The sequence below is a fragment of the Macrotis lagotis genome, chromosome 3 (assembly GCF_037893015.1).
Source record: "Macrotis lagotis isolate mMagLag1 chromosome 3, bilby.v1.9.chrom.fasta, whole genome shotgun sequence".
Lineage (NCBI taxonomy): Eukaryota > Metazoa > Chordata > Mammalia > Peramelemorphia > Peramelidae > Macrotis > Macrotis lagotis.
Genome location: NC_133660.1, coordinates 267,946,300 through 267,968,603, shown reverse-complemented (window position 1 = coordinate 267,968,603; position 22,304 = coordinate 267,946,300). Strand labels below are relative to the sequence as shown.

Below are 22,304 nucleotides of genomic sequence, written 5' to 3'. Positions count from 1 at the left end.
GAGAGAGAGAGAGAGAGAGAGAGAGAGAGAGAGAGAGAGAGAGAGAGAGAGAGAGAGAGAGAGAGAGAGGAGAGAGAGAGAGAGAGAGAGAGAGAGAGAGAGAGAGAGAGGAGGTGAGGAGGAAGAGGAGAATTAAGGAGAACGCCGCTCTTTTTTCATAAGTAAATGACACTGGATGGTCCGGATTCGATTCTTGGCTGGTGCAAATTCAGGCTGCAGTTTTAGTGTTGACTCGTACCACATCATGGCCTTTTCAAACTCTTCCTGTGTGGGGACAGATGACCAAATGTGAGAAATAAAAACATCCCATCCTGATACCATCCACCTCCCTCCATGTTGACTGGTGGGAACCACCCCCCTTTATGGTCCTCAAAATGTACCCAACTTCTGAGATTCGCATGAAAGAGGTGGCTTTGACTGCCAGGGCATCAGAAATGATGGAACCTGCCCCCACACCAGATGCCATCATTGAAGGAGGGGAAGCTGGAGACTGTAATTTTAAATTTTAGAACCTTCCAAGAATGGTAGGGTCACAGTCCTAGGCACTGTGTCTTGTGTGACCTGGAACCCTAGTTAAATTGGCACCCACTATGCCTAGCAGTCTCAACTGGAAGGAAACCGTTGGGTTGTTGGATCAGTTGTTTAGTTGGGAATCTCAATTACGTTGTGAATTTAGAAAATACTGGTTTTCCTTCTAAGCTATGCCTGAAATTTCAAGTGCTCTTCTGCCCACCCACCTTCTACAACCCAGGAACAGGCCTTTTACTCTTTGCCTCAATATTGGCAGCTTAGAGGAAGAGCAGGGACCAACTAGTTGCCTTGCTCTGTCACTGTCCAGGGAATCATACATTTGGAGCTGGAAGGGACCTCTCAGGTTACCTAATAGAACCCCTTCACTTTACCCAAGATGAAAATGAAACCCAGTTCAGACATTAAAACTAAGAGGGAGCAAAGGGAAACAAAGTAATATTTGCATTCAAAGTGATGGGTGAAAGGCAAGTCACCAGCTCATGGTCCTGCTTTACTCACCATGGCCACGTAGACATTGGCGAGGGTAAAATGGTTCACGACAAAGTGTGGAGCAATCTCTACAGCCATAGTGGCTACCACAATGGCGTCCTGCCAGAGCCTGGCATTGTGCAAGATGTTAGCCAAGCTGATCAGGGGCACATCCTGGGCAGAGAGGAAAGAATTGAGAAATGGGAGAATAACTGGGTTATGACTTTTATCTTGAGCTAGTTCAACAATGCCACTGTAGGAGATGTCTCGAGGTGCCACCATCTGCCCATATCTCTCTAGGCCTTATATGTGAGGTATTCATTAGGGCAGATGGTTACATCAGCCACAAGCCTCCATCCATTTCACCGTTGTCTAATGATCTGGGGAACCAGGTGAAGAGAATGGGGTTAAGAGAAAGAGGGTAACGGAAATGATACTAGGAAAAGCAAGAAGAAGAGTTTATGTCAGGACACAGGACAATCCCAATTGGAAAATATCGGGGTGCTGATAGAAGAAAGGGCCAGTGGATATAGAAACTGCTATCATTTGGACATGTTAAATAGATTTTGTGGAGAGAATGTCATATTGTACTAAAAATATCATTAGTGACTCCATTTTGTTATCTGCCATTTTGTGAAGCTGTTTCAGTTGTTTGTATGGCACCAGATTTTGGAGAAGTCATAAGATTACTCTCCCTCCCAAGGTCACTCATCTTAAGGAATGTCACAAAATTCTCCCTCTTCCTTTCTCCTTAAGCTCTCCTGATCTTCTCCACCAATAAGAAACCAGGGGTCTTAATCCCTAATCCTGGGTCCCCTTACCCACCATATTCTTGGTTAACTATTTAGAAACCAACGATCAAGTTCCTTGGCTACCAACAACATGCATTGCTAAATAAACTGTTGTCTGGCTATAACTCCTTGGTATCTTTAGTTTGCTTTTACCCTGGGTCTGTTTCCCTCATGAAATTATTTTCCTAGGGTCAACAGGTGCTTGGTACTTTGGTCTTTGAGTTCAGGACCTAGCACATAATAGGTATAACACATGTTTGTGGATTGTTGAAGAAGGGGTGCAAGGGCTGGGAAGAGTGAATCTGGACATGACATATGATCCACTGTGTTCATGGGGGTTGGTGTTGGCTGGCTTGATGAAGCTCTGAAGTCTTCTGAAGTCAACCAGATGTGCTTGATCCTGGTTCTCATATCAAGTAATTACCAATATTCATTAGTCCAAAGATCACCCCCACTGTGTGCACAACAATTGATAGGATAATCAATACAGAATTGGAAGCCATCAGGTATAACTTTCCTCCTTTTACAGATGAGGAAACTAAAGTTTGGAGGGGTTAAATAAGTTGCCCAGGTTCTCCAAGCTCAGCATACCACCTGGAAGGGTGAATACAGAAAAGGCAGAAAAGGGCTATTGATCATAGACAGTAAATTGGTTGCTCCCTTCATCATGGTAGACCTTGTTTGTCTGTCTACAGTGATATCATTCAAGGTCAATGAAGGGCTCAAGAACAAAGAGAATGTTGCTCTCATCCACTTTCTCCTAACCAATGGATGTGGGTCCAGTACAGAACCAGTCATGGGGTGGATAATGATGGGTCCTTATGGTCCTGGGGAAAGTAGGAAAATCAGATGGCATCCCAGAGTGGAGGTATATTTGCCAGCTGTTAGGCTACTCTGTGAATGTGGGGGGGCGGTATTAAAAGCCTAATAGCTTATTTCTTACAGATGAGAACTTTTCAGCTTCCTGAGGCAAAGAGAAGGCTGAAGAGAGATTAAGCATCTAAAGGTGCTACTAAGATCATCGGGGTCAGAGGGCTGCCCCTCAATTTTCAAATGAGAAAGTTGAGGTACAGGAAGCTAAATTACTTGCCCAAAGTAGGGTCTGGAAGAAAGGAAGAAGGAAGAAAGGTGAGTTCCTGGTTCTTCTGACTTCAAAGTCACTCCTCATTTCTACTGCATTAGTGAAGGGAATTATAGACATAGGGAGTTCCTTGTATCAGTGAAATCATAGACCTAGAAAGTAGAAATACTTTCTCTCCTTGCTTTTCCAAATAAGAGGAATTCCAAACAAATAGAAAAAGAAACACACACACACACACACACACACACACACACACACACACACACACAGAGACAGGAGCATACACAGAGATACACACATACCCAATCATAGCTACATACAGACACACATATATACACTCACACAGACAGACACAGACACACAAATACAGACACAAAGACATGCATGCAGACAGACACAGACACAGACAAACACACACACACACACACAAGCAATGACTTTAAGAACCAGGAAAAGAAAATTGCCCAAATTGGCCTGGCCCTTCTCAGAATGGGCTGTACTCACTTTCATATGATGTGGGGCGTAATGGAGGGCCTGCCTCAGACAGTCGATGGCCTTCTTCCCTTGTCCTTTCACCCTCCAGTACAGGGCTGCCATGCTGGAGAGGACCCAGGAGGTCTGATTCTGAAAGGGAATGGTGGTGGAAGCTGACATCTTCTGGGAAACACTTCACTGACAAAGTACAGCCAAACTCTCCATTTTATAGGGAGCACAGTGTTTAGGTCTAAGAGGACCCAGGACACAGCTCCTTATCTACCTGCAGTGATGAGTCAGGTGGGATCAGGTGAGCGCCTGGAACCCTCCAGTCTCTTCCTGCTATTGATGTTAAAGATTTCAAATAGAAAATGAGAGATTTAAAAGTGAGTCTTTCCCATCTGCCTAATAAAAAATATCCATGAAGGATCCATGGGTAAAGATAATCTTCTGACCTCTTCAAAGTACAAACTCTTCCTAAGCCAGAGGTTCTTTTTTGTGTGTATCTAGGCCCACTCCTTGGAAAAATATTTTTAAATGCATAATATGAAATACATAGAATGACAAACTCAACTAAGTGAAATAATTATCAAAATATATATCTTATAATAAACCCCTAACAAGTTCACCAACTCTGGATTAAGAACCATATCCCTAAAACCTTTTCCTCTTCCCCTCCCACAGCAAGTGCCCATTCTGGGAAAAAGAAAAAATTGCCCAGGGAGGAATCACAATCCAAGATACAAGAGAGGTTTTTGAATTCTAAGGCGATATAACTGATGTTGCCCTTTCAGCCCTGAGACCCTTTACTGATTGCTTTCCAGTAGGGGAGGAGTCATCAGAAGCCATGGGACATGGTCCCAGTTTCCTGACTGGATGCCCTACCTTTTCCAAAACTTTGGCAATCCGAGTGCCAATTTGTTCAAATGACTGCTGGGGATACTTGTCTTTGCCAAGATTCTGTAGCACCTGGAATGGGAAGACAGAGAAATGGCTGGTTAGAGGAAAGAATATGGGAAAGGGAAACAAAGGCCCTTTGACCCTGGCAGGGAGAAAGTGATGGTGAAGAAGAACAGTGGTAGAGAACAGAGGTTGGGGTCCAAATCCTGGATCTACCTCGTAGTACCTGTGCTACCAATGGAAAATGGTGCCAGTTGTAGAAGCCCCATTAGAATGTGGGCTTCTTGGGAGCAAGGACCGTCTTACTTTTCCATTTGTACCTCCGGGACTTGGAATAGGGATTGGCCTATCATAAATACTCACATGCTTCATTTAGTCATTCATTCAGACCAATTCTTCAACAGCCTTATTGTTAAGGTGTCCTAGGTAAGGCTGATTACAGCCAGGTTCCCATGGTTCCATTTGACCAAAAACACCCAAAGACAGGCTCACCACCATTGCCATTTTTCTAAAACCTCCTTGGCTGAAGGCTGTTAGGTCTTATCCACTTTGGTCTCACTGCCTACTTGCCCAGCCATGCAGAGGAGTCTATCTTCACACAGACAGGTCAGGTCTGAAACAGGGCAGGTCATAGACAGGAGACCATAATTTTACAAGGTGACCCTTGTCCACCTGTACTCATGGTGAGGAGCCTCAGATGGGGAAGGTTCTTCCAAGCTGCCGTCCCACAAAGCCAAACTCACCTCTTTTAGCTGGCTCTCGCCGGTGTAGTGCAGGCTGGCTCGGTTGGCAACCCCTTGCAAGTGGTCCAAGGTGTGCATGCTGGCGGGGAGGTTGCTATTGCAGAGGGGTTCCATAGCTGGCTCCTGCAGCTGTGTGGCAAAGTCTATGTGCTCTGTGATGCTGAAATGGGGAAAACCAAAATAGGTGAGATTTAGGGCAAGGTAGCATACATCGATCAATCAAGAAATGCTGATTAAACAGGTTCTGTGCTGAAACTGAAGATCCAAAGTCCACGAGGAGCTGACAGTCTGCGTGGGGTGGTAGGAGGGACACAGAGTAGCTGGGAGGTCCTTAGTGGAAAAGCATTAGCAGCCTGGGAACTGGGAAAGGCTCCATGTGGAGGACATCTGAGCTGTTGAGGGAAGTGAGGGATTCACCAAGAATAGGTGAGAAGGAGCCGGGGAGTTCTCAGCGTTGGGGATGATTTCCAATTTTAGTTTCATGCTATATGGGGGGGGTTTGGAATCTTTGGTGAGTTCCATTTCCTTCCAGGCCTTCCTTCTTTAGAGGAGTCAGTGAATCACCAGGGGATGCCGTCCTCCTCTGTCACAACCAAAGCCTCCTCCAGGAAAGTAAGGAAGGAATCCTTTTGTCTTCAGGTCACACAACCATTGGGGGAAGATGGGAGTAATGGAATCAGGAAGACTCATCTTCCTGAGTTCAAATATTGGTCTCAGACATTTACTAGCTGTGTGACCCTGGGTGAGTCACTTCATCCCATTTGCTTCATTTTCCTCAACTATCAAATAAGCTGAAGAAGGAAAGGGCAAACCACTTCTATATCTTTGCCAAGAAAACTACAAATGTATTTCCTCCTCAAGATTCCCTTGTTTTCTTAAAGACTCAAATCAATAATTTTTTTTAAAGGGTTGTACATCTAGGTGGCACAGTGGATAGAGTACTGGCCCTGGAGTCAGGAGGACTTGAGTTCAAATCCAGCCTCTGACACTTGATATTTACTAGCTATGTGACCCTGGGTGAGTCATTTCACCCTGTTTGCTTCATTTTCCTCAACTACCAAAAGAACTGAAGGAAGAAGTGGTAAACCACATCAGTATCTTTGCCCTTCTCATCTTTTCCTTCTGGATTCTTATTTTCTTCAAGAGGCAGGTCAATATTAAAAAAAAAAAGACTTGGGTCAAAGTCCCCTTGCTTTTCCCAGTCAACCCAACTGCTGGTGCCTTTCTCCAAGACTCCCTTGTATCTATACTCTGTATATCTTGTACATACAGATATATGAACATGTGTTCACTGTTAGAATGCAAGCTCCTTGAGGGCAGGCTCCAATTTTTTTCCACTTTTCATCTCTCAGCACAATCTGTTATACAGTTAGTGCTCAATAAAGGCTTGTCCAGAGGTATCCCCCATGTCCAGCACAGTGGCTGTTAGATACATCTCTAGCTTCAGAAACAGTGGACTAAGCATTCATATCATCAAATATATTTTGTAGATCAGTGAGCATGAATTTTTGGAATAGTATTTGCTGTTCTATCAATTGTCTGAAGTCAGCAAAAAAAAGCCTCATTCGAAATTTCTTATAAAGCAGGATCTGACCTTCAGTGAGATTCAAGGAAGTTTTTCCCTCTTCCTTCAGGTCAGTCTGAGGAATTATGAGAAAAAGGCTTTAGAATCACATCCTGGAGACCAAAGTAGATTTCCAGGGCAGCGTCCAGGCTAGGAATCAAAGAAGCAGTGGATCTTCCAGTGACCCCCCACCCCCAACGAGGACGGCTGTCCCTGAGGCCAGCTGGAACAGCGGTCGTGGTGGTATACTCACTCGATGTTTTTGGCTGAGACAGCAAGCCAGGTGCTTGCCACTGTGGTGAGTTCCACCCGCCGGAGCTTCACACACTCATCAGGGCTGGGCCACCCCAGGCTTTCGTAATCATGTTTTTTTCCTGGGAGGAGACAAATGAGACAGGTCAATGCCACTGTCAAGGAGCAGGACCAAAGAATGGCTTCGGTCTTGGGAAGAGCATCAGATGCAGCTGGCACGATGGGGGGAAGGCTCTTCTGAATTCCCATGATCTGGACCTCTACCCAAACCTTGGATAAAGAGCCAGGAGAGAAGGTTTTCCAGTGGTCCAGCCTCTGACTCAAAAAAGGCTGGGAGAGAAATGCCTGATCTTGATTTAAGATTGATCAGTATGAGGGAAAGGAGAAATCCTCTGATGTCGGGTACCCTCACCAAACCTATCATTTGTTCAGTAATTCTGGAAGTGCTAACTATATTCCTATAGAATTAAATTTTCTATATATTTCCTATATTCCTATAAAACCGTATTTCCTATAATTGCTATATAATTATATTCCTACATAATTACATTTCCTATATCATTACTACACAACTATATTTCCACATATATCCCTATGTATAATCAAGGTAACAGGGGAGACACTGCTTTCTATGAGTTTATAATCTACTGGTGATTTGTCCAGAGAAAAATATGGCACCAATTAGAATACAAGTGCACACTACAGGAAGAATCTACAGTTCTATGAGACAAAAATGCTAACCTATGTAGCCCAAAGGTCTAGAAGGGTCATCTTGATCAACCCTTTTATTTTATTGAGACCTGACCAGGATCAAGGAGGTATAATAAGAGGCAGAATAAGGATCTGAATTCAGGGTCTTTGGCTTCAAATCCAATTCTTCAGTTGAAGGATATGAAGATGTGTATTTGGGGTGGGGAAAGAATCAGGTTTGAAGCAAGTCTAGCTTTGGCTTCAGAAAGGTATTTTTCTAAAGAAATAGAGCAGAGTGGGAGGTAATGAGGCTTTTAAATGAAGAGTATTAGTACATCTCAGTGGTATCATTTTGGAAGGCCAGGCTATTTTCCATGGGTCATGGGCTGAACAAATAAAAGAACCAGGCCTTTCCTGAAGGGGATTCCAATGAAAAACACAAGAATCTGAAGAAATTCAAATGAGATGGTGGAAAGCCAGGCTTTGGGCCTGCTTGCTGTAAATACTTATGAATCTCCCCATGTTGTTACAATGGACAAGGAAGGGAGGCAGGGAGGAGACTGAATGGAAGGATGGAGGTATGCTGGACAAAAAGTGGGGGAATTCAGAAGAGAGGTGGGGTCATGGGGAAAGATACTGAGGTGTGTTTGGATGGGCTGAATCTGTGATACCTATGGTGAAGGTATATATCTGGAAGTTGGTGGGAAGGAAGATGGTACTGGGTCTGAGAGTTGACCATGTAAGATTCAATTCCTACCCATGATACTTCTTTCCCCTGTGGTCTTGGGTAAGTTTTAAACTGTTCTACATCTCGGTTTCCTTTTCTGTAAAAAAGAAATTTGGATTTGATGGACTTTGGTTCCTTTAATCTCTATGTCTATAATCCTATAATGTGTGACTAGTGTTCAGCTAAGAGGTGAGATCTGGATATGTAGATTGAGGAGTCATCTGCACAAAGATAGGAATCTAATCCATGGGAACTGAGGCTCTGGCCAGATCTTTAGGGTACAGTCATGTATATTAGGGTTAGCACATGGATGGTGATCCAGTAAAGGAGTGTCCTGACAGGGAAAAGGGAGAACTAAGAATAATATCACAACTCCTCAGACAAGAGAGGTCATTACCAGAAAGAATGCCAAGCGATCAAGAAAGAGGAAGACTGTGGAAAGGCCATTGGATTTGGCCAACATAGCTCGTTTATTAATGTGCCTCTGAAAATGTGGTGCCCCAATTGGAATGCAATATTCTGGATGCAATCTGTCAAGCAGGGAGTACAAGAGAGCCCATTTTTTACCTAACCTCAATCACAGAATGAACATTGTCTCAGACAAACTGAGACCAGGGAAAGTCTTTAGTTTTACTGCATCCAGGGACATCTTCAGTCATCCTGGATCTTGCCACTGGATGCAGATGATTCTAGAGGAGAGAATGAAGTTGGTGGTTTTGTATAACTTTCCTTCATTTAAATTCAATTCACTTGCCAAGAATGACAACTCCTTCTTGATGTCATGGTCCCCCTTCGAGATGAAAGGCAAACAGCAATGAATGAGCCATTATTTCTGTAGGTCTAGATTGGGGTTCTTCATTTTTTCTGTTTGGATCCTTTGGGCAGTTTGGTGAAATCTATGAACTCCTTAGAATAATATTTTAAAATAACTGAATAAAATGCTAAACTCCAGTTAGAGGTTAGTAAAAATGAAGTAATTCTTCCCCCATCTAATTTCATGGGACCCCAAATCTAGATCCAACAGTTTTTATGAAGTTTTATGATTTTTAATAAGTTCATTGGCTCATATGGAGCTTGTGGTCATCTAAAACTCTCAGGTTTTTAACCATATGAAGTGTTAATTCAGCTCTCCTACAGCTTATGTCTATTCAATTTATTATTCTTATTATTACTGTTGTTGTTGTTGCCATTCAATGAATGAATGACTATAGTTTTGTAGGAAGTGAATAACATTCCTGTTGATATTCTCAGAATAAATAAGCCCAGAAGATATAACAAAGGTCCAGCTTAATTGAAAGGACAGATCAAGGTTCTTCTGGATAAGATTTGGAGGAAATGGTTTCATCCTGTGCTCAAAGGTAGGAATTTCATTTCATGGGGCACTTGTCATTTCTCCTTTTAGGGCTCATAATGAGCATATGAACACAGCTCGCTGAGGGAAGACCTGTTTTACCTTTCTTTGAATTCCCAAACTAAGCAAAGTATTTCTGACATAGTAATTAATAGTAATAAATGCTTGCTGATTGGATGATAAGTAAATGGACCACCACAAAGCAAGTGTTGCTTTGTGTACCCATATTTGCTACAAAGCCTGAAGAAGTTGGGAAATTTTCTTCTAATGCTCAATATATATTGATATTTGGTGACTTCTTTGATCAAGATGAGTGTGGGGAAGAGCAATAAATACATTGAAAGATCTGTTTGGGTCTTTAGAAATGAAGGAACAAGGATTCAAAGGCCTCATGCCTTCCTTTTATGCACATATCTTTTTACTTCAATGTTAATGTTCAGTTTTCTTTTTTTTTCTTGATAGCTTACTTCTTTTTTTATTTAAATTTAAATTACATATTTTATTCTTCCCCCAATTACATGAAAACTTTTAAAATAATTAAAAAAATTTTGAGTTCCAAATTTTCTCCTTCCTTCTCTTATCCAGCCTGCCCTCCCCACCTTCTTCCCCATAAGATTTTAAGCAATTTAATAAAAGTTATACAGAACCTGTCCTTTAAAAGAGAATCTGAAAATACTGAAACTGACAGGCTCTGGATAGCATCACAACAAATGAAAAGTAACTATTAACGAACAGGAAACCACAAATTATTAACAGAGTAGTCATTTCAAAATCAATGGTCTCTGTGCAATCAAAACATTAACTACATACGACAATGGTTACTATCCTGTGGGTTGGGGGCAGGGGTTAGTGATGGGGAGTTTTTATGAGAATCTTCAGGTCAACAAGCAAAAACATCAAACTACAAACACATATATCGTCTATAGATTAAGGATTATAGTCTTATACACCCCCCCCCAAATAATTATTTTTCAAATAAGAGAGGCAATATGATATAGTGGATAGAAAGTTGTCTGGGCATGGGGTGGTAGTTGGAGGAGTAGGGGAGGGTAAGGCAAATACCCTGATCAAGCCACAAGGGGAGCTGGAGTAATCCCAGAATATCTCTTGGAAATGGTCATAGTTGATTGTGGGCGAGGATGGCTCATGATAGTGAGGCATTAAGTTTGATTTCATTGAGTTTTATGGAATCAGTGTTGGGAGGAACTTCCAGGTCATATCCTCTTTCCAACATATCAGACTTCTGGGGCGGGGGTTGGAAAGGATGAGATTGAAGATCCATTACCTTTGGAGGTGATATATTCCACGATCACATAGCTCTAATTTTTAGGAAGATTTTCCTTACATCAGGTCTAAATCTGTTTCTCTGAAATGTCTATACATTCCATTACTTCTTGTTCTGCTCTGGGAGGCCAAGCAGAACAACATTAATCGTTCCTCCCCGTGAAATCATACACATACATCTTCTCCAAACTAAGCACACTGCTTTCCTTTGACTAATCCTCACATGGCATGATATTGGGGACCTTCAGCATTCTGATCTTTGCCCTCTGCTCCATTTCCAGCTTATAGATGTGTTTCCTTAAAAGGTGGGACTGCTCAGGACTTAACACAATATGCCAGATATACTGACTAGGGCAAAAATACAGCATGGCTCTCAAATGCCTCACTCCGAACCTTATGGCTAAGATGGCATTAGTTCTTTTAGCTCCTATGTAACACTAAGGAAAAAAATATGGCATGTAATTATAACAATGACCAACTGACCTATTGAAATATCAAGTGATCCCAAAATATGAGAAATGATTATAATAATTTTGAAAAGAAGTTTAATTGATGTAAATCAGTTGTTATAATGAGGAAACCTAGCGCTTGGAAATCACCTTGGCAAGCAAACACTTGATTTCTTTGCCAAGCAGAGAAAGATGGTGGCCAAATGCAAGATGATTTAGAATATAACCTCCTTTACAGAGCAGGATAGCAGAAGATTGTGAACTGGACTGACTTACAAAATAGGAGAAAACAATGGAAGGATAATGATGCTTAAAGAAAGCTTGGAAAAAGGCACAACCAAGTAAAACCCTCCAACAATGCATTTAAAGATGTAACTGAAAGGACAACAAAAAGACAAAAAATAGAAAAGATTTGCAGAAAATTTTTATAATAAACTCTTTGTTACCAGTCACCATCTTTCAGATTCTAATTATCACAGTACTGAATGTGTTGAAGAAATAGAAATTTTAAAAAAGCATATGATTATATCAATAGATGCAGAAAAAACTTTTGATAAAATTCAACACTACTTTCTATTAAAAATTCTATTAAAAATACCTGAAAGAACCGTAATAAATGGGTTTTTCCTAAAAATTGATGCCCATCAATTGAGGAAATAGTTGAACAAGTTGTGTTATATTGTGATGGAATACTATTGTCTTATAAGAAATGATCAATAATTTTAGAAAAATGTAGAAAGACTTGCACAAAATAATAAAGAAGTGAAATGAGCAGAACCCAGAGAACAGTAACAGTAACAGTAATATTGTTATAAGAACAACTTTAAGTGAATAAGTCTATTATAAATTTTCAAATTAACTATAAAGGATATATGAAGAAAGATGCTATCTGCATCTAGAGCAAGAACCGATAAAAGTGTATAGAATAATTTTATTTCTATTTCTATTTGTTTCTAATTTTGTCAAATCTAGGGGAGGGCAGGGAAAAAAAGGGAAAAAAAATGTACATGATAATTTTGTTGTATAGTTGGAAGGAACAGTAAATTGTGCATGGAAGATTTGCGGTTTCATGTACGAACATCCTTTTAATTATATTATGTCATGGAAATGCTTGTTTTATTCCATAAATTAAAAGCAAAATTTAAAAAAAGTTGGTTTTTGAATCTAAGTGTAGGACATTAATTCCTATTAAATTTTCTAATTAGATTCATCTCATTGTTGTTGCCTATTAAAATCCTTTGGATCCCGATTCTGTTATTCAGTGTGTTAGCTATTCCCACCTACTTCCTAAAATCTGCAAATTTGATAAGTGACATGTTTATTGTCATTTATACCTTTATCCAAGTTGCTACTAAAAGTGTCAATTATTAATCAGCAGAGGACCAATGACAGAATCATGCCACACTCTAACTCCTTCCTGCTGACTCCAAGTCATTAATGACTGCTCTGTGGAATCTAATCATTCCACCAAGTTTTTTTTTTTTTTTTTAGGTTTTCTCAAGGCAGTAGGGTTAAGTGGCTTGCCCAAGGCCACACAGCTAGGTAATTATCAAGTGTCTGAGGCCAGATTTGAACTCAGGTACTCCTGACTCAAGGGCTGGTGCTCTATCTACCGCGCCAACTAGCCGCCCCATTCCACCAATTTTGATTCCATTTAACTAGATTCACTACCTATCTCATATCTCTCTATATTTTCCACAAGGATAATGATGGACAATTTGTCAAATGCTTTACTAAAATCTAGTTTTAAACACTATTTTTTGATAGGAAAAAGAAGTTAGTGTGACAAGACCTCTACTTGATAAAGTCATGTTGGTACCTTGTGATCTCTGCTTCCTTTTCTAGATGCTTAATGAACCACATCTTTAATAATATAAGCTAGAATCCTTGCCAGGAATTAAAGTCAAGTCATTAGTTTGGTTTCTAGATTCTATTCTCTTCCTTTTTTTTTTTTAAACAAAAAATTAAGGCATCTGACCTTCTCTAGTACTATGCCATTTCTCTTGGTTTCTGTATTCTTCAAAGGATCTTTGATGGGGGCAGCTAGGTGGCACAGTGGATAGAGTTCAGGACATGGAGTCAGGAGGACCTGAGTTCAAATCTAGCCTCAGACACTTAATAACTACCTAGCCGTACAACCTTGGGCAAGTCACCTAACCCCATTGCCTCGTCAAGAGAAAAAAAAGATCAATGATGGTTGCAATTGTATTTGCCAGTTATTTCAGATCCATTTAATGCAGTTCCGCTGGACCTTATGATTTGAACTCATAAAATATGTACTTACAATCTTCCCTTCTTATCCTTGGCAAGAATCTACTTCTCCTAAATTTTAATCTCAGTTGGGAAATATACATCCAATTTTTTTGAACTAAATATTTGCAAACAATGAGTCAACTTCCCAGATTTTCATATATCTTCCAAAGTCTTTGTTTTCCATCGGTGCAAGTTGTATCCTGTGCTCCTTAAGATTTTTAATTTCTGAAAAAAGAATTGATTCTCTTTATTTATTCTTTCTAGTTTATTATGTGCTGGAAAATAACAGACCTTGCTATGGTTAATTTGAGACAATCAATCTAGTGCCTCAGTACTCCCCAGCACTGAGGTCACCAAATGTAATCATTATTTTTTCCCTAAAGTATGATTTTCCTCCTGAATGGAAAGTTATATGTTCTTTGCCCTTCACTTGTTTTAATAATTCCACTTTTGATTGAAAACAAAATTTTCATTGATAATCTTTTCATGTAAGACTACTGAAATAGTTAAAAATTTTAAATCCTGTGCATGAGGATGTTAAACAGTACGCTGGACATTCAGTGATGAAAACCATGTTGCTTTTGTTAAGTTATAAGAGGAAGGGAATTAAGTATAAAGTCTATTATGTTCAGAATTTTTTAAAAAAATTGTGAATTCTGTACATTTGTAAAATGAGTTTCCTATATTCTTCACTGAAAACTGATTAAAATGTTCAAGAAGATACAGAGTTGTCAACCATAGAAAACTGCGGCATACCCCTGGACACCTCCCTCCTTGAGGATACTGATGTGTAAGCTTGCTTTGCCAACTGGGAACCCACTACTACCATCCACATAACATTTTTCAAAGGTGTCAGGAACTACTTTGTAAAATATCTTATTGAAATCAAGACAGACTGCTAATGGAATTGCTATGTATAACATTTAAAAAGTCCTAAACCAAGAGAAAAAAATGAAAATTGGGTTAGTTTAGCATGATTTTTAAAAAATTTCTTATATACCATGCTCCTAACCTGATATTTTTCCAGTTAAGAAAACTCTCTGGCAGTATAGACAGCAGTCCATAACACCACAGTTCCTTTCCTCTCTAGTCCCTCCCTACTTCCTCTATGGAGAGAAGGCAAGTACAATTCATTGTTTGTCTTACCACATAGTACAGGATAAAGATCAGAAAAGACTTGTTTTAGTAAACCTCCATATTAGGTATTAATGACTACCCTTCCCCTCCTCTAAGCCTTTGTTCAGTACTCTCTTTTAAATCTTATCTCTTCTTTGATGAGATCAATGTCCAATTTACTAATCTGCAGTTTCTAAAATCTACCTTTTCCTCCTTCCATTCATCATGATTTTTTAGCCAATTTACAAATATATTTCTGAATAACTTAAGATGTATTCATTTGAGCAAAGAGAACTGATGCTTTTAAAAATTATCTATTCCTGTCTTAGGTTTCAAATTCATCTTAATGATATATTCTTTCTAGTCTGAATTTTTTTTCCCTTAGTGGAGAAAGTGGGATTACATTTAGAGCTGACATTAAATCATCTTCCCCAAAGGGTGGGGTGGCCTTTGTCTTGTCCTTTGTCTTAGAGAAAACATAGCTTCTCAGCATTCCTGATTCACTCCAACACTTCATTCCTTTTCTGTTGTCTTTGGCATTTTGGCAATCTCAGTTCATTCTGGCAGCTTTAGTTCCTTTCCAATACTAATGGTACAAGAACACATCATTCTCTTATGTTTGTTCTTGGATGTCACTCTTTTATATTTGTCCTTGTCATCTGGTATAGTGGAAAATGGACTATACTGGCTATAAGAGACCTGGGCTCTAGTCTCCCCTCTCTCTCACTAAGTAGCTCCATGATATAAGTCAGTTCACCTAATCTCTTCCACCAAATCAATTTTCTTATTTGTAAAAAAGGAGGGTTGAACTTGATAATCTCTTTCTTCGATTGTACCACCATCTTCCCATCTTTTTCCTTAATCTTTTTTTTTTTTAGGTTTTTGCAAGGCAAATGGGGTTAAGTGGCTTGCCCAAGGCCACACAGCTAGGTAATTATTAAGTGTCTGAGACCGGATTTGAACCCAGGTACTCCTGACTCCAACGCCTGTGCTTTATCCACTATGCCACCTAGCCGCCCCTTTTTCCTTAATCTGATCTCATCACTTTCCTATATATTCATCTCATCATGATCAAATGTCTAAAACAATATTTTTTTCTCTCCTGCCAAACAGATTATTTCCAAGCAAAACACAAACAAAATATAATGGAGCTATTTGATGGTGCTAAATGTAATTTGGTAAAGGTGTCTTTTGAAAGACAAAGATACTCTTTCTTAAGGTAACTCTTTCAGAGGACTACTGGCTTAAGGCTGAGTGGGACCTCCCCTCTCTTGGCCTGCCTTAATTCTAGGGTCTTCCCTCTGTTCATTACCCTCAATTTACCTGGTTTGCACAGAAAGATTTTCATGTTGTCTCCCCCATTAGACTGAAAGCTCCCTAAAGAGCTTACAATTAGCATATTGTCTGGTATGAATAGTAGCTATTTAATAATTGACAGGTTTGAAAAAATAGAGAATACAAGAAAAGGTATTATTTCAAGTAGTGAGAACAACATGAACATAATCTGGAAAGTCAACTTGTCTTTTGGTCCAAGAGAAAGCAAATGGTAAACATGGTCAAACAATAAAATGATAGATATAGAATTGTTTACTTTTTGAAAACCTAGCTGTCTGCTCAGGGACAGAAAATGAAGTAATCTCAGATCCCAGAGCCTGAAACCTTTCAAGTCCTACCTCGTCCTGTGATGGCTGATTTGGACAATAAAGATAGTGGATGAGACTCAAGTCCTAGAGAATGTAGATGGTTTTACCTTGTGGTCCAGGGGCTGGTATCTTGGGGCCACTAATTTCCAGAGTCTTTTGAAAACGGCGTTCATTTTCTGTTTGAATATGCTCCTCGTTGCTTTTCCCAGGAGGTTCCTGAGTGTCCGAGCTTTCTACTTTGGGTTTCTTTAAACGTTTGACCTGGAATGTGATCTGAGAAAGAAAAGCATAAGGGAAAATGAGATTGAGAGTTTGAGGTCTCATGGGTGATGATCCCTAACCTTAGATTAACTCCACTGAAAGCAGGATGCTTGGGCAAAGTCCATGAAATCTGAATAAACTCCCAGTGTTTACTTCACCAGGATTCAATCAAATGATACAAAAGCCAAAGCAACAATAAGCCAAACAGAACAAATGCTATCTAGGCACCTATAAACTTCATTAAAGTTGATGCAAGTCTGAATTTCATTAAGGTCCTATGTCATCTGACAAAACCGTGTTCGAGAGAAAGGGGAGGGACTCAGAAGGTATAATCAAGGACACAGCTGTCCCTGCCTGACCATTTGAGGTTTTCTTAAGAACTCAGCTTTCAGAATAGCCAAAGACTGGCTTTTTCCAGGTCACACAACCCTGAGAACACAAGAAGCTACAAGAGGAAAACTATCTAGGAAACCAATCTCTGGAGGCGAGTGCTACTCTGCAGAGAGGTCTCATTTTTCTTGCCTCTTTATATTTTCTTCCTGATGCCTACCAGCAGTTTCAAAGTGAGAGGTTAATCCCTCCACCAAGGCTACAGGGACCATCTTTTTTCTTGCTCCTACAGCTCAAATGTCATGTCTATCTGTTTGAGACAACACATTTCCCCAACCTCACATATCTCATTTCTACTCTTCGTTGAAAACGAAGAAGATCATATAAGATGTGCAGTATGAGACCCCAAGCATTTCCTGTAGAGATACTGTGCCAACTTGAAAGTTCTTCCATTTGAAACACAAGGGAGCCACCACCCAATGGAAATCTCCAACTCTACCCATCAACAACCCCAAAGGAGACCTGGTCTCAGACATGAGCTTAGGCTGTTGAGTTGGCTGCTTCTTACCCATTCTGTCTCATCGTCATCATCATCTCCACAGTCGCCAAAGCAGGAAGAGCTGGCTACTCCATCTTGAAGACCCTTTTTCAGTACCCGTATTCCTTGCAAGTCCATTCGTCTCCCTTTGACCTCTAGGGCTCCTTCAAAGGCTTCGAGAGGCCATGCATTTTCAAATTCATCCACTAGAGCCAACATTTCTTCTGACATCTGGGCATCACTCAAACTCTCCAACCCATCAGAGCCATTGCTTTCTGCAACCACTGTACCTGTAACCCAAGGGCCACAGGGTTATTATCCAATGGGACATGATGTTGTGACATATCTCTGTAACATGCACCCCCAGGATGGTGGCTGGAGAAGAGATGGACCACCCAGAGCATCTGAGACTGCCAGGGTCCTGATGGATTGCTCACCAAATACCAGGTCACACTATGCTGGTGTAATGCACTGCAGTCAGCAATTCTGATTAGTATGGGGAGGGGGTTAGAGTCCTGTGCAAATTAGGCCAACATCATGAGTTTGATTCCTGTGGGGGTTGTTCAGCTTTGCTCTGATCTATAGCCACAATACAAAATATTAACCTTGGTCAGCCATTTTGCAAACACATGCGGTTAATTAGGAGATCTGGGGGAAGGGGAGGGAGAAGAAAAAGAAAGGGGAAAGGGAATAGGAAGAGGGAAAGGAAAAAGAGAAAGAAGGAAAGAGAGAGAAAGAAAAAGAGAAAGGCAGAGAGAGAGAAGATAATATATTATTTCAAAGATAACCTAAAAAAATGGGGGGGGGCCTTTAAATCTTAATGATGGTGGATCAGGGGCATCCTACTCAGCGTGCGCAGTTCCGTTTGTAAGATCTGTGCGCAATGTCATTTATGAAGCATGGCTGCCGGTACCTCCTCCCGCTCATCTTGGTTTTGGTTGGTGGTAATGGCCAGCCTGGTATCGATACACCTCCCAGGTTTAACTTTTCCTACGTTGACAGTCCACCACGTGGTGAGCTCCTGGAGGACTTGGATTCTGTTAAGTCATCCTTACACACCCATTACACCTAGCAAAGTACCTTCCACAGAGCAGGGGTCGGGAAAAAACCCTGTCTTTGCTTTAAAACAGAAAACCTGTCCTCTGCTCCCTCCCTGTGAGAGGGAGGCACCTCTGGATTTCCAAAGGCAACGTCAGCAGAGGTCCAACTCTGGCAGGCTCCACTATGACTGCAGCTAGAGCAACAGTCCAGGGAGGTAGAGGTGCGGTGGATTAAGGCTCAGAGCCAAGGTAACACCTGGATTCCTACGCTGCCTCTAAAACGGGCTCTGTCGCCCGATACAAGCTATTTAACCTCTTGGGGCTATGACTGGCATTGATGGAAGGAGTCCGCTCCTTGGGATGTCTCCAAGTCAGTGAAGTCCCAGGTCCTGACCAGATTCCCTCTATCCTTAGTGATGGTAGCTGGCATATATACAGCCCAGAAAGTCTCTCGGAATATTCCCAATCGGTTCTCATGACCCTGGGAAGCAGGGTTTTAGTGAGGAGGAAGTCAAGGCTCAGAGGGCTTCAGAGATTGTCCCGAAGTCACAAATCATGGGTTTTCCTAACTCCAAACCTAGTCCTCTATTCTATGCCACAAGACCACAGGTTCTACCAAGGTTTGTTATATACATCTGATAAGGGAGGGAATAAAAAATTATTACATATTACTCTATGTCTAGTGCTTAGAATTATCTCAAATCTGATAATAGACTGTAGTAGATCTTCTCTAAGGTTGGCCAAGGGCGGTAACTATTTCCAAGTCTGGTAATTGCCGCAGTGGAAGGGCAGGGAGGGTGTCCTATGTCTGTTGGAGGGAGGACCGCCCTGAGAGAAAATCCCCCTTCCCATGGGCAGCAGCGAAGCCTTAGGAAGAAGCCTTAGGAACCCTTCACTTCCATTGAATTTGGGGCCAGGGCTCAGGTTCTGCTCCCAGGGAGGATCCTGCCTGGGTTCAATGCCAGAGCTGAGTTCAGGGCTGGAAGGTGGTGTCGCCACCCCAGGAGGCTGGCCCAGTGGCTTGCTTTCCCTCAAAAATAAGGCCTAGCTGCTTCGCTGCAAAGAATCTTGTTGAACTGCTTCCAAGAGGTTAAAGCTAGAGGGTGAACCTGCTGACATAGTGAAGGAAGAGAATGATCTTTGAGGGGCTGAATATTAGACAAGTAAAGGATGTGCTTGAAAACTTTGTTTCTGATCATCTTCACGCAGCCCAAGCAATCCCCCAGACTGGGGGAAGAGGAGGTTATTTAAGCTCTCAAATAGCAGGGGATTTCTGGGAACAGATGGACGGTTCCTAGGAAGGGCTCTTCTCTCTCCCTCCTTTTGCCCAAGTCTGGTGAGGCAGTGTGGTGTGGTGGGAAGAACCCTGGCTTCAGTTTCAGGAGGCAGGGGAAGGATCTCAGTTTTGCTGTGGGATTGGGATCAGTGTCAAATCCCACTAAGCCTCAAAGTATTTTCATCTGCTTGAAAAGAGGAATGGCATCTGTCCTATTGAGTAAAAGGAGAGCACCTTGTAGACCATCCTCAGGGCTGAAGAAGTGGGAGCTTGGAGGAGGCTTATTCACCTGGTTGCCTCCACCTGCTGCCTGGCCTAAGGGGAGCAGCTGAGGGCAGGCATCCTCCTGACTGATGTCCTGGTGGGGGGAGGGAGAGGCAGCATAGGAGTGGCCACGTGGGGCTGCAAGGGCAAGGTAGGAGACTCCGGGGCATCTCGAAGAATCCTGGGAGGGGGTGAGGAAGCTGCCAACAGATACCTTTCTGCCTCTGCGGCACCACACTTATCTGAGCAGGTGCTGATGGCTACAGCTCGGCCTTCTTCTGTTCTGGTACAGGATGCTGAGATCCGGTCCCTCATTTTGCTATGGGGGGGTGGGTAGAGCAGTTCTAGAAATCACTGCCCGCAACAGTTTCTAAATAGGGAAACTTTACAAATATAACTTGTATAAATGAGGTGAGAGGAAGATGAAAATATATCAGTAAGTATTTGGACTATGAGATTTTTAGTGAACACTGTGCTAGTTGTTTTTTGAAAGGCAGCATTTTAGCAATGGACTTGGGTTCAAATCCCACCACAGACACTTACCAGTTGTGGGACCCTGTGCTTCAGAGACAAGATGTGAAGCCAGGTCCTCTGACTCCAGAGACAGATGACTACATTCCAGATTAGAAGAGGCATTAACAAAGAAACAAGGCAAGGACTGGTCAGAGAATTAAGAGATTCATGATAGTGTAGTTTCATAGAAACCAAACGAGCTTACTTTCAAGGAGGAGAGTGTTCACATTCTCTTTTTCCAAAAGGTTGGGGAAGATAAGGATTAAGAAAAGGCAGGTGGATTTGGCAAGGAGGCGATTTGGGGGCAATCCTTGCAATGGAGTTTCTATCCCCACAGCTTGATTGAATTGTTCTCTCAAAGGTTACCAAGGATGACCAATTTGGCAGATGGGAAGTGGAAGTAGTGGAAGAAGCCCACACACTGAGGGAGTTTGGCTACAGGAAGGAGAGAGGATGGATGAGAGTGAAGAAGGATCTGGGAATCAAGTGAAAAAGATTTTTCTTCAGATGGGAAAAAACAAAACACACTGGAAATTAAAAGGAGGGAAGACAGGGAAGGGCCCATGGAAGCCCTTCTCTGGAGCTGATGGAATGGCAGAGGCAATCTTGTTCAACTACCTTGTTCAATCACCTTATCTTACAAATGAGGAAACCAAGGCTCAAGGAAGTTAAGTGATGGGCTCAAGGTCATGTAGGTAATGAGTAAGCAGCAGAACCAAGGACAAGTGGAAGGGTGGGGAGTGAGAAAGGATGGGGGCTAGCACATAGGTAGAGAAGTTGGCTCTACATCTCAACCTAGGGGAAAGGATGGCAGGGGATAACCAGGCCCAGGTACATGCAAAAGCTCACATCAGATGATCTGAATCTTTTCCATTGAGGAGCTCTCTATCACATACCAAAAGCTTCCATGTTAAATTTGGAAAATCCAATAAAAGATTCTCATTGTCTCCCTCTCAGCAGCTAATAACATTGTTCAGAAATCAATCCTTCCTTTCCCACCTGATTTATTTCAAAAAGTGATCACGGCAGCTAAAAGATAATTAATGTTGCCAAGCATCCATCCCTAATCTTTGAGGATGATGTCATGAAAAGAAAATAGCACAGTGTCTCAAACTGCGTTTGGCTGCCATTCTCAGGGTGAGAAATTTGGGTCTGGGACAGAGATTGATGGTTTTGACTCACGGATGACAGAATCAGGATACAGAATGATCTCACCAGGCCCCAAACAAAGGGCCAAACCTAATACAGGAAAGCTAATCAATCAATCAACAAGCATTTAGGTGCCTGTGAACCAGAGACTGTGGTAGGATGGGAATAAATGGGAAGGTTAAAAAATAATATCCATGTTTATTTACTGGCTGGTGGATAGCTCCACCTTGGTCTGCCAGGGTCAGACTCCAACTGGTCTCCTATGATCTGGTACCATATTGTAGGAAGGACATGGATAAATATGAGTGGGCAGAGAGGAGACCAGGGAGCCTTGAGTTTGGCTAACACAAGGGCAAGCTGAAGGAACGGAGGACATACATGGTTGGAGAAGAAGCAATTAAGTTAGAAGAGAGGGAATAGGGGAAGCCAGGTGGCACATAGAGTTAAGAGGACCTGAGCTCAAATCCAGACTCAGACATTTACTAGCTGTGTGACTCTGGGCAAGTCATTTAAGCTGCCTGCCTCAGTTTCCCTATCTGTAAAAGAGTGATAAAAATAGCACCTATCTCCCAGGATTGTTGTGAGGATGAAATGAGATATTTATAAAACACCCTGC

General features: G+C 41.7%; 1 protein-coding gene across 1 annotated transcript in view; it reads right to left on the bottom strand.

The window, feature by feature from the left end:
• Positions 1-7: 7 nt before the first annotated feature.
• Positions 8-22,304, bottom strand: part of TTC17 (tetratricopeptide repeat domain 17) — a 108,632-nt gene continuing 86,335 nt past the window's right edge. The window contains exons 19-26 of the mRNA XM_074231615.1: positions 17,477-17,736; positions 16,425-16,590; positions 6,806-6,926; positions 4,989-5,148; positions 4,231-4,314; positions 3,376-3,495; positions 1,030-1,173; positions 8-264 (exon numbers count right to left, since the gene is read on the bottom strand). Coding sequence (XP_074087716.1) covers positions 133-264; positions 1,030-1,173; positions 3,376-3,495; positions 4,231-4,314; positions 4,989-5,148; positions 6,806-6,926; positions 16,425-16,590; positions 17,477-17,736 — 1,187 coding nt within the window. The 3' untranslated portion in view covers positions 8-132. The remainder of the gene's footprint in view (positions 265-1,029; positions 1,174-3,375; positions 3,496-4,230; positions 4,315-4,988; positions 5,149-6,805; positions 6,927-16,424; positions 16,591-17,476; positions 17,737-22,304) is intronic.